The 12702-nt window shown below is 36.1% G+C and overlaps 1 protein-coding gene across 1 annotated transcript in view; it reads right to left on the reverse strand.

Annotated features, from left to right (window-relative positions):
- Window positions 1-766: 766 nt before the first annotated feature.
- The window catches only part of TACR3 (tachykinin receptor 3), a 24013-nt gene continuing 12077 nt past the window's right edge, over window positions 767-12702 (reverse strand). The window contains exons 4-5 of the mRNA XM_010075847.1: window positions 4088-4284; window positions 767-1082 (exon numbers count right to left, since the gene is read on the reverse strand). Coding sequence (XP_010074149.1) covers window positions 767-1082; window positions 4088-4284 — 513 coding nt within the window. The remainder of the gene's footprint in view (window positions 1083-4087; window positions 4285-12702) is intronic.

Raw genomic sequence — 12702 nt, forward strand, 5'->3', positions numbered from 1 at the left:
AGAAGATCTTACCCTTAGCACTGAGATACAAAGCTATAGGACATCCATCTAGGCAAAACAATCTCCTGAAGTACACATTTCACTGGAGTCTAATGTTCAATATAATTTAACTTAGTTTTTTAGATATTTTCTCCTTTGTAAAAAAAGCATTTTTATATATGTTTGAAAACTTGTACTATTGCAGACAGAGCTGTAGTTCATTCGTGTGAACTTCATTTTGTCTGTTTGCCTGGGAATAAGGCTAAATTGTAAAAGAATTGAATAGACTAGGGACTTACTAGGTCTTTGCTGTAAAGAGATTTTTTTTTTATCTGATCTTATGTAATTTTTCTGCTGTAAAGAGATTTTTTTTTTTTATCTGATCTTATGTAATTTTGTTATTGTAGAATTAATACACCTGTAATAGAAAACATCGTGCATTTCAGCTTCAGTAAGTAAAGGAGCCTGTTACATTTCAGCAAGTGAAACATAAATGACATAGGTCAGATACCACTGAAACAGTGTTTTTTATGCCATTGGCTTATTTTTGATAATCCTTACAAACATTGCCACGTACAAGGTGTGACTGCGCTTTTGGATGGTTGCATACATATGTCTTCAAATTTCTCTTTCTCTCCAAAGCAGAAAAGTAAGTGATGCATGAAAGTCTCATGATATTTATAGCTAGGGTTCAGCATGTTGGCTCTCCTGTGGTATGACTACCTAGTCCCAAAGTGGGAGAGCATTGTCCAGGGCTGCCCTTCTAGCAGTTGTCACCATGAAATACTTAGGAGTAATCGTCTCCTGATGAGTGCAGTGAACTGATGAGGCTTGAGGCTGTGGGGACAGTCTTGGGATTCTTCTGTGAACAGCCATTGAAACTGGTGTCCCTTGGAGCTGCTCTTTTCTTACGGCTGGTATGGGTGTTGTCTCCATCATTGGTGTCAAACACCACTGTCATGCTGGACTCCATTCTGGACACGGCGTAGAGGCTGCTTTGCCGGGTGGGATGGAACCTGGCTGCCTTGAGCTCCAGTTCATCGTAGCTGGACACCTCAATGAAGGGGCACCATTGGAAAGCTCGTTTGAAGCCAGCTCGGAACCTGGGAGGAAAGATGCTTGGTTAAAGCCTGTGCTTGTGAGAGCCAACCACATCTGAAAACACATATTGTGCTGATAGGACACTGACTTGGCTAATTATTTTGCCCCTAATCTTGTTTGTGGTGAAGTCAGTGGGAGTTTGCTTGACTAAAGTCTGAATAGGGTAAAAAAGAGAATAGGAACAACCTGTTTCTGATTTTCTATACTTTCCCTGCATTTTAACATTGGTATTTTCCTGCTACTCAAGTAAAAAAGAGAATAGGAACAACCCGTTTCTGTTTCTGATTTTCTATTTTTTCCCTGTATTTTAACATTGGTATTTTCCTGCTACTCAATTTTCCTTCCTTCGCTTATGCTGAAATAAAAAAAAACACCAGCTTTCATAGCACTGTCTTCATGGAAATTGTTCTGATTTGACCTGGGATGGAATCCAAACCTATATTTTCATCTTCTCTCAGCAAGAAACTTTGTGGCATTCTTTTCTCTAAAATACTATTCCAACTTCCAGATTCCAATATCACTTCTGTGTTTCCCTCTCTAACAGACATGCTTAAATGGCAAATAATTGTTCATCTGAAATATTTGGAAAATTATTTGCAATAATTAAAGAAGATTCTGGAAAGTTGTGAATATGTGAACAATGTATAAATTGAAATCTTAAGGCTTTAGCGCATCAGTGCTTGCAATGTTCATACAATGTTATTTTTTTTCAGTTCAGAAGCAGACGTTTACTCTGAGGACTATTGTCACCTGTTTGTTTGTATGCATTTCCAGAATAGAAGTTAAATATATTAGAAAAATTGTTTGTTGTATATTTATGTGTAACTGGGAAAAACAACACCTTTTTCACTAGATCTAAAACTTGCCAGACTTTCTCACTTGTCTTGCTTCTCTCATTTTTGTTTCAGCAATCAGCTGTGTTGTTTATTGTATCTGTAAGCTTTTTGGAGCAACGGCTCAGCTATCACAATGATGACTACAGATAAAAATTTAGATTAAGTTTTCCGTGTAATTTGATTGATCTCATAGAAATAAGTTTCTTTCCTCAGTTTTTTAATTTTGATACAGAGCTATCAGATGATGATAAATGAGCATTTAGCTTGCTATTCAGCGTTCCTTTGTTTAGATACGGTCCACATGATGAAAAGGTATTGAAAGAACTGATGGAAATGGGTTTAGTGAAGGAAGCTGTAAAACCCAAACATCTTTAGACTGTATTATTTTTTTGTCTTGCCTTCTGTCCTCCTCCTCATTCAGGGCACGGTTTTTCTTAATCTTGAAATAATGCTTTCTTTATTTAGATATGTAAGTAATATCCTAATTAGCCTGGAAGATGAGGCTGAGGATAGGTGTTATAACTCTGTCTGGTACTAGATCTGGCAGAGATAATGATACTGCATGAATTGATCTGACTCCCAGCAACAGGCTGTATTTTCCTGCTGCATGAAAAGGAAGCAGATGTTCTGGCTTCTTAATTTCAATATAGAACTTAATTATAAGAAAACTTTCACCAGTATTTCATTCTTTCATTAAATTCTGAATAAGGTGACCTTTAGTATGTCTCAAAAATGTGAACTTTTGTTGAATTGTATTCTTTAATCTAGATGTTTAGTTTTGCAATGTACTGGTGTCAACATAAGCCACATCAGAGAGGTTAATTTTTTTATTAATAATGTATTTTGTAACTCCGCCATAAAAAGGTTTTGAATAAAATGGCAATGTTTTAGAGGCTTTGTGGTAGTGACTGAAAAAAATATGAGGCCTGGCTCTTCCTTGCCTTGCATTTGACAGACACTGGACACCCAGTGAAATCTGGTTTATGTTGAAATTAATGGCAAATTTGCCATTTAAGTTAGGATTTCATTCAGGCATACTAAAATTTTACCTTTTCTTTAAACAGTTGTAAATGATTAAAAGAGGCAGAAGGCTGTAAGACACCAGACATTACCTTGATATTTTAAAAGACTATGAACGTTGAGCATCATAAGCTATACTCATCAAGGAGGCAGACTCCAGTGGTTTTACACCACTAAAAACTCGGCAGGATTTGGTAATTTCATTTTCGATTAGACTCCTTTTGACAGGTATTGCATGATCTTTAGTGGGGTTTTATAAATATTTAACAAAATTGATATAAGGCTTGTCAGCAATTAATCTTGACACTGGTTGCTCATTCAAAGGATATTTCAAATAATATTTAAATTTACTTATTCATTACTGTTTCATACTGACTTTGTGAACTAATTAATTGTTCTTGGTGGTCTTTGTCCAGTAATACTAGAAGAAATACTGAACAATAGGATGGCCAGGATGATGTTTGTTTAGATTCAGGTCCTGCAAGCTGAAATGAAAAACATGAGTTCATTCTGCAATCCACTAGCCTCAAACTGCCCAATATCTGTAAAGTCTCACCAAACTCACCAAGTGCATTGCCTTTGAAATTCAGAGCATATGCGTTGCTATCAAACTGTATTGTAATTTAATACTGAGTAATGACAATATAAATATTTGTTTTATTAGCTTCTTACAGACCTCAGAGCTCAGTAGAAATCTAATGGTAATGTATAAAATGCACAGTAAATCACATTTTATTATATCCTTACAGCACTGCAAAACAAATTTGTGGCTACAATTAGTGAACAAACAGATTGCACTGTATATCACTAATGACTGCCTTGCTTCTTTATTTTAATGTTTTGCGAGCCAAAAAAATATTAAACTGCTATAGATTTTAAATTTTGCATATGGAAATGGGAAGGGCTGGTTTCTGAATACTGACTTTTGCTCTGGAATTTTAAGTACACCAGCATATTTACTGAAAGCGCACATTTGTTTTTTTGGGTTTCATTTCAAGTACAAACCTAAGGGAAAGGGTTTTTTGTGTCTTGTTTTCTTTCCCATTAACTGAAAACTATTCAAGTGAAAATTCTTTGTCTTCTATCCCATTTAAACCATTTATATTCTCATTGAAGTCATGCATGCCATCTGTTTCATAAACAGCTCTTACCTCTTATTAAGACAGCAGTAGATAATGGGATTGTACATTGTAGAGCTCATGGCAAGCCAAAAGCTGGCCAAATAGATTTGCTGAATGTATTTCCACCGATTTAGTTGTTGATAGATCCCAGTAACTATGAAGTAAATGTGGTAGGGCAGCCAGCAGATGGCAAATGTCAGCACAACCACTATCATCATTTTTACCACCTGAAAGAAGGAAGTAATAATGCTATTTAATAATATGCATTAGCCTTTTTTATGTGGACTAGCATTTCAACATCCATTAATGATTTTCTTACATTTGATTATTAAAGTTACTGAAAGCAAAGATCAATATGCTTTTATATAATTTTCCTTTTAGTCTGACTTTCTTACATATGTTTATTTCTTTATTTTTTTTTCCCTTGGCTGAGGATCCTCCTTTTCCAAAAAAAAATAACATGGAAATCTTCTCTAACTTTGTTTGTATTGATTCTTCCGAGTAATATATTTGCTTACTTATATTTGGCTATCTAAAATATTCCTTTTCTCTGTAGACCTAATAATGGAATAAGGTTACAGGGTGTTTTATTTGGACACCTTGTTTTGGCTTTTATTGACCCTGGTGTCTTTTTCTAATGTGGTCTGCAAGTATATTCCTTGTCCTCAATTATTAGATGTGATTTGAGTAAATAATAGCTTGTAGTCAATGAGCAACTGCAGTGTCCTGTTTAGTGTCAGAGGCTAACAATTTCCTTGGCTGGTGATCATTATTTGTTATTTTCTGCAGGCAGTGTAATGTCTGTTACCTACTGTAGTTTCCATTAAGCACAAATATTCAGTCCTGTCTTTTCCTCTTTAGCTATGCCAAATACTAGCTCAGCTACCATTTTTAACACAATATGTCACATGTTTACACAACAGATTTTCTTTTTGTAGGTAACTTCCTACAGTTTATAGTTTTGCCAGGGAAAAAAAAAACCAAAACATTGAAATTTCCCATAACTACATGCCTTAGGTTGATATTTTTATAAAATTTCAGCTAACATAATTAAATCATCTTACATATAGATGTTATGGTGCCATCCTTAACTTGTTTTATGTCTTCCTGTGGGAAACATAAAGCAATTTTTCATTTAACGTCTGGCACCAGTTTACAAGCTTTCCTGCTGGCTGGGACTGTAATGCACAAGATTTTTCTTGTGAGAATACTTATTATTACTGATACATATACCGATCATCAATTAAAGATACAGAAGGGGCATCTGTCCACACATACAACAGCATTATTAATATTTGGTTCTTCTAAAGCACTTTTTAGCAGTTAACTGTAAATCATTGCAGAAGGAAGATCAGTATTATAAGGGAAGGCAGCACACTGAAGCATGGTATCACTTTCACCTTTGGTGAACGTACATCTGTACATCCATATCTAGGTACGTATAGGTGTACATGGGATATTGCACAGGTAGAAGACTTAACTGCATAGTTTTACCACCATACTTAAGCTCTCTGTGTATTGATTTACAAGTGCACTTTGCTTGTTGCTGTGTTTTCATACCTGCCAGGAATGGTAAGTATTACTTCAACATCATTCAGGATTTCTGTAATTTCAGAACACCTGAGAGTCTAATTACTTTGCCTTGATATTTAATTAGCAAGTCTTGTAGTACCAGCTGTGCATATGAAATTATTCCTAGAATTATTTATCATTGGAATATCATAGGTAATAAATGGAAGGATTTTTCTCTCCAAGTTCTCAAAGTGTAATCAGGCAAATCCATATTTATACTGAACGTTTCACCTGTTCAGTGCTTGAGAACTGACACAGTAGAGCTTTCCAGCAAAAAATGTACTTTAATCTGGTTGAACACTGTCACTCATGCCCCAGAGCTGCTAGAAATCACGGTAAGAGTGCAGGTTGCCAGTTTGGCATACTTAATTGTGCTAACAACATTTTCAAAATAAAGTTATTTCTCTTTTTTTCGAACATTGAACCTCCTATGGGTCGGTTTGCTCTGTTATATTGAAGGGTAAGATGACCAGTGCTTCAAGATTCTCCTTAAAGGTCTCCTAAAGCTAATAAAGCTTCACAGGCTGTACAAATAATAGGTTTTTTATTTCAACTGCTGCACTCAAAAATTAACAAAAAATGAATTAAGTTTTTAAGTTTTGAAATTAAAAATGCCAAATCACACCCATCTTTTCCTGAAATGTTACACCTTTGTTTAAAACAAAAGACTCGTTTTTACAAACAGTGAAATAAGCATAAAATTATCTTGTTGCTCTTTCTGTCTGGAAATCCCTGATTAAATATTAAGTGATCATCATCCTAGAAGCTGAAATTTCTGAAGCAAATAGTTAAACTAAGCAGCAAGCGAAAGATGATTTTAGATGGCCATTGGTGTTTGATTTAATCAATGAAGTAACAAGTCACTGGAATGACAGACAGTGAAGCAGACTACTTTCTTAGCCAGTCAAATTTGCAGTTGTTTTTCATAAATAACAAAAAATAACCTAAAAAATCAAAGTATAATTTTTTTTCTCCAATGAGGCTGTGGCATAAAATTGTTTGAAACACAGGGCAGTTACAGATGAGTTTGAAGTCAACCACAGAAGTTATGAGAGGAATCAGAAAGCACAATTCTGTCCTTGTTTTGTCATCTAAGAATGAGAGGAAATCAGCAGAAATAGAGGAAAAGAAGAATAAGAAGGAGCTGAAAGGGAGGGAGATTATTCCCATTTTTTTGCAGAAAGCCACACCTTACAGTTTATGGCTGTGGTTCTTGTCCATCCCCTTGGTCTTTCCTGTGTTAAGTTTCATTTCTTGATGATATCAATAGCTATGAACAGAAACTGCCTTCAAGGTCTATAAACTCAGGGCGCCTTGAATTTACTTGGAATAAATACTGATGATTGAGTGCCAGTGAACTGTTAAGCTCAATTAGGACACAGAGGAAAATACATCAAACAGGTCAAATGTGAATTTGCCCCAAAAACCCGGTTGTCTTTTCCCAGTACACTGTGACATTTCACTTAAAAAATTTCTAATGACACTTTGCAGGTTCAACTGCAGAGTATAAAAGAGAGCCTCAATAGATTTGGGTGTTTTGTTTTGGTTTTGATTTTTTTTTTTTTGAGCACTTAGACCTGTGGCTCTGGCAATACAAAGTTCTTTTGTTTCTTTTTAATATGCCTGCCTTGCTTTATTTTTTTGAGCTATTACCATTTTTCAATTGCTTTCTCCTCTGGTCTGTGTTGCATAGAATTCATTAATAAGTGTATGCTCTTGTGCATTAGGAAACATTTCTAAAGCAAGCAAACCAGAAAATTACTGAACTTGGTTGTGCTTAAGGTCTAACTCTGTTCCTGCTGCCATTTCACCATGGAGCTTTCCCAAATGTGTGATCACAGTGAGCATCACCAGCCCGTGCCCCAGTGGCACTGCTTTCCCCTAGTGCTCTGTTCAATCTCCCTTTGTGCATTGTGGGCAGCATGGCTGGGGGAAAGGGGTTTTTTTCTGTTCCAAGACTTTAGTTAAAATGAAGTGTATGTACTGAGTCTCTCAGTTGTGCAACCTTTAGGCTAGATCTGGAATATGAAGGAAAATTAAAGTATTTTATATTTTGATTTTCATCAACGTGTTCTGCTGATAGTGATGTAGCTCTGCCTATGTCTAAGAAAAGCTGATTCTATAACGAAAGTTAATTTATGTTCTTTATATTCTTGCCCTTTTCTTTAAATCCTTCCTCTCTGACTAAGAAGCATTCTTTCATTAATGAAAGGTATGTCATGAGAAAAAACACATTTAAAGAACAAAACAAACACAAGTTTATTGGAATTGGATTTTGCAGGTTTGCCTTTGTTGTGAAACATTTGAAGCAGTAAAAGTGGAAAGGAGTGAAGAGATTCAGTTACACTCACAAAGAGCTGCAAATATATTTTTTTTCCCCTCCTGTTTTTATTTTGCATGAAAAATAGCTAGAAAAATGAGTCTGATTTAGATGTAGCATTGAGAACAGCTCTTGAAAGATTAGGAACAAAATATACTTTTCTGAGAAACTCAGTTGATGCCGGAGGGCTACAACAATTCACATTGGAAGGCATTGATTTGCCATCAATACCGAAGACTTAGGCTGGGGAATCATTTCCTTTTCAATCTGCTCTGCAGCTCCTTATTGCCTTTCTAAGTCATCTTTGATATTGCTGCTTCTACAGGGTCAGGAATTTGGCTTCTGATTTCATTTGCACCAATATCACACACCATAACTGCATTAGTTTCAGAACTTTTACTCCTAGGTGTTACGCAGATGTAAATGTGGAGCAGAGCAAATACAGTGTAAGAATGTCTTTGTTTACCCAGCCATGGATATTATTTGTCCATACAATGGAAATGCAATTCACAGGTAATCTCTGGGAGTCATAAAGTGTTTCTCTTTCTGCTCTGTGCTCTTTTGGAAGAAATAAAATACCAAGCTAGCATTGCACAAAGTATTTCTCCCAATGTGTTACAATGCAATCAGTAAATCCCCTTCCTGGTTCTGGGGACGTACATGGCACTTGTGCACTAAGCACCAGAGAGAAGGGAACACCGTTATGTCTTTTGCTTCTCCACAGTGCTCAGATGGAGTAAACTATCTGTCTTTTGCAAGAAAATTAGGGTTCAGAGGTAACTGGCATTAATACAGAGATAGGACTCTTTTATGAGATACCAAGTACTCTGGACTTTCATATAATTTTGACAAGATCAGGGATTTTTTGTGCTCTTTTAGCCCATAGAAAGGATAGATTCTTAACAGCTGAAGGAGATGCACATTTAGAGGGAGAAATAATTGGAGAGCTTGGAAGTCTTTAAGTTGGGTAAGATACTTGTGAATTCCAGTGCTCGACAAATAATTTTATTCTTATGAGTTTTATACTTTCCATTCATTTTTTTCTCAGTTGCTTGAAATAAAGAAGCTACTTTCCATTTCAGTTTGCATAATCCCTTGCTGCAGACAGAATTCACAATCACTTACTTTGTTGTTTAAGCTATAAATTTGAAAAGATATTATGTTCTAGGATGAAGTATCTTTGAATCAGATTGCTGTCTTACAAATGGTAAAATGTAGGGTGCCCCCCCAAATCAAAGCAATTCTAAAATTTTCCATGAACAGTCTTAGCTGCCACCATTTTTAAATTATGTTTTTCTAATGTTGCATGGAAAACAGCTTTGATAGTGACTAATATTCTCTGAATGTGTCAAGAAATATCTGTTCCATCTTCTTTCGTTTTCCCAATAGGAGTTGTTGGTTCTTAAGTCTGCTTTCTGCCACAGAAATATCTGTTCCATCTTCTTTTGTTTTCCCAATAGGTGTTGTTGGTTCTTAAGTCTGCTTTCTGCCACAACTCTGAAAATATCCTGGGACATTTAATCCTCATTGAAGGCTCTCCCAGAACCTTGCAAAAGTTTTAAGACTCGCTTGAATTTTCTGTATAAGACTTCAGAAGAATTGGTATATGTGAATTTTTTCTCCTGGAAACTAGACCACTTGAATTTTCCATATAAGACTTCAGAAGAATTGGTACATGTGAATTTTTTCTCCTGGAAACTAGACCTTATATTGAACAGTGCAATAAACAAATAAAGCTATCCTGAACTATGCCAATGAATTATCCAAAAGTATCCCTACGTGTGGTCTGCTTTATGTGGGCTCATGGCAATGGAAACTGCCCTCTCAAAAATAAATTGAGATGGATATTGAGATGGATGCCATTAGTTATATTCAAAACTGGAGCCCAGGCTCTTATTTCATACAGAAAGCCTACAGACTTTTGGATTGTTTTGTTTTCAGCTTATTCACTTAGGTAAATGAAATAAGTGGTTTATATAATTAGAAACCATTTTAATGTTTACTATATTTCTCTGCAGTTTTGGCAGAAGAATATCATGGGAAAGAATGCAGACTATTTAATATGTAGTTTGAAAACCCTCTTTCTTTTCTGTTGATAGGAATAAAATTGTGTTGCCTGAAGATGCAATGAATTATTCCTAGACTGTTCTTGTTTAAAATGCATGGCAAAATTCTGTTCAGAAAAAAAACAAAACAAAACAAAGAACAGTTAAAGCTATTCTTTTATTGCCATCATAATTATGCATTTGCAATGGTAGTAACATCTTTCCTTTGAAAGGTCGAAGCAAAAGTGTTTATTACCACCTAAGAAAAAAAAAAAAAAGAAAGTAATAATGTTCCCCAGTCCTATTTTAATTCAAATTGAGTTGAAAGGAAACTGTTAATATCAGTGATGGCTGAGACATATTTTGCATTGGATGCACTTAGTTAATTTTTGTTATTCCACAAACAGCTGTAAATGGTTAGGAATTTATTAGGAGAAGCAGAATTATCGCTCGCATCCAGAACATTTTCAAAACATTTGGTCAGTAAAAAGGTGGTATATGCTCTGATAAGTTATCCTTGCTAAAAGGTATCAGTAGTGTCATTGTCATGACAGCATCTGCTATTTCTGCTTTTGTACAGACATTTTAGCATAGCTTAAAGTATTAAAGTATCCACACTACTCAGCCATACTGGTCAGCACAGTGGTCTTTGCTGCACTGGTTTGATGCTCCTGTGGAATAAGGTATAAGCTGACCCATGCCAGGGTGGCTGAAACTGTTTCCTAGGAAACCTGCTCCAAAGCCTCTAGAAATCAAAGAAACTCTTCCTATCCATGCCAGAAAATGAGCAATGGCAAAGATGGTTTGAATAGATTGTTGACAATGTTGCAGTACAGAAACTTCTGAAGTACTTGGGCTAAAGGATTAAATTTGTTAGATGAAGGTATCAACAGACCTAACACAGACACCCCTCTGTGTGTGGGTGATAATTATCACCTGCTTCTAAAAAGCATATTTGGAATATTGTAGATTCTCTGCAGCTCAGCTCCTGCCACCATTTGTGGTATCTCTGGGCTTTTTCATCGGGTTTCCTCTTTGTAAGTTTATGCTATAGAAGGAGTTTAGTGAGGTTTGTCACCTTAAGTCTTAAGGAAGTAGTCATATAGCTTTGTGCTTTAACTCAGAAAAGATGTGCTGAAATTATGGTTTGTTTTTACATCAGTAGTGACATGTAATGAATGTGGAAGTGTATAAGTGCACTACTGGGACTGCAGTTCTGCTCTGCTGAATATACGGCTCTGGGCACTGCAGTCCTCCAGAATGGCTGATCTGTGTCAGCTTTCCTGGACTTTTCACCATTTCAGAAAGCTCAACAGACTCAAAACTCATGCTAAAATTAATCTGTTCGTGACTTCCCTGCAGGGAGTCAATGTGTTGCTACAGAGGCATAGCAGAGGAAGAACTTGGATACTGAAGAACTGCAGGAGCCGAAATGTAACTTCAGAGTGCTGATCAGATACTTGGTGTGGTGCCTGCAGTGATTGTGTCTCTAAGCGAGGTTGTGGCAGTGACAGATATCACAGAGCAGACAGAAATTGCCAGATTGGTACTGTGCTGGTTTTGGGGATTGTTTTACACTGTTCTTCCCTAGGTAGGGTAATACTCGGAAAAAATCTGGGATTTGCTGAATTAAGGACTAATAAATTTTTCTGTAGTGAGTTGCAGAATGAACTGTTGTGAACGAATGAGAAGGAGACAGATGTATGGATACATTACAGCACCACCAGGTCATCAGTTTAATGAAAAGAATAAATGAGATGTCAGGATGTTCCAGATGAGGCATTTTCAGTGGAGACAGGAAAGTTATTACGACTGCTGCAGGACCTTGGGGAGACTTCATTGCTGGTGTTCCTTGTCTGGTTTTGGTCACTTGTTGCATACAGATGTTGTTATACAAAAGAAGACCAGAAGCACTTGTTTCATTTGCATAATTAGTGTAAATAAAGGCTGAGGACAAATATGCCTATAAAAACATCCATAGAGGTGGCACCAGTGAGGGATAAGTAATAAATTAAGCTATCAGAAAATAATGGCATAAATAGAGCTGTCCATAAATAAATGTAGCCTGGAACCTATAGCTCTGGTAGTGGTGAGATTTTTAGAACATTTTCCGTTAGATGTAGTGATCCAGAACACCAAGTGGTTTTAAGATTGAGATTTAAGATGAAATCAGAGGAATTCTGTTAGTGTTGCCTGGGATGAGGGCTCTTGAGCTCAGAGGCCGGTTCCTGTCCTGTTTTCATTTAACATTTTAACATTGAAAGAGACAACACCCAATGAATAAGTGGAGAAAGCTCTTGGTTCCTGTCCTGTTTTCATTTAACGTTTTAACATTGAAAGAGACAAATAACACCCAATGAATAAGTGGAGAAAGCTCTGGACACAGTTCAACATCGTCCAGTGTCTGTCAAACAGGAGATGAGTTTGCTTTTGGAGGAACCTTTAAAACCTTTTGAGAATTCCTTCTTCCTTGGTTGTTTTTTCTTTATTTTAAGCAAGAAATGTGACAATGTCAAAGGCAACCATAGATGAAACTGATGTCTTTCTGTTATATTAAACTGTTTAACTACCTTTTGCCGTTTTGAAAATGGAGTTATAGCATATAAGTTATTGGAGACTGGAATGTTGATCCTCATGCTGGGAAAAGTTAGAACATGAATTGCCTAAGTAACTGGATAGATATTAAACTTACCATGTCTTTGAGCACT

This window comes from Pterocles gutturalis, unplaced genomic scaffold (genome assembly GCF_000699245.1).
Source record: "Pterocles gutturalis isolate BGI_N339 unplaced genomic scaffold, ASM69924v1 scaffold1948, whole genome shotgun sequence".
NCBI lineage: Eukaryota > Metazoa > Chordata > Aves > Pterocliformes > Pteroclidae > Pterocles > Pterocles gutturalis.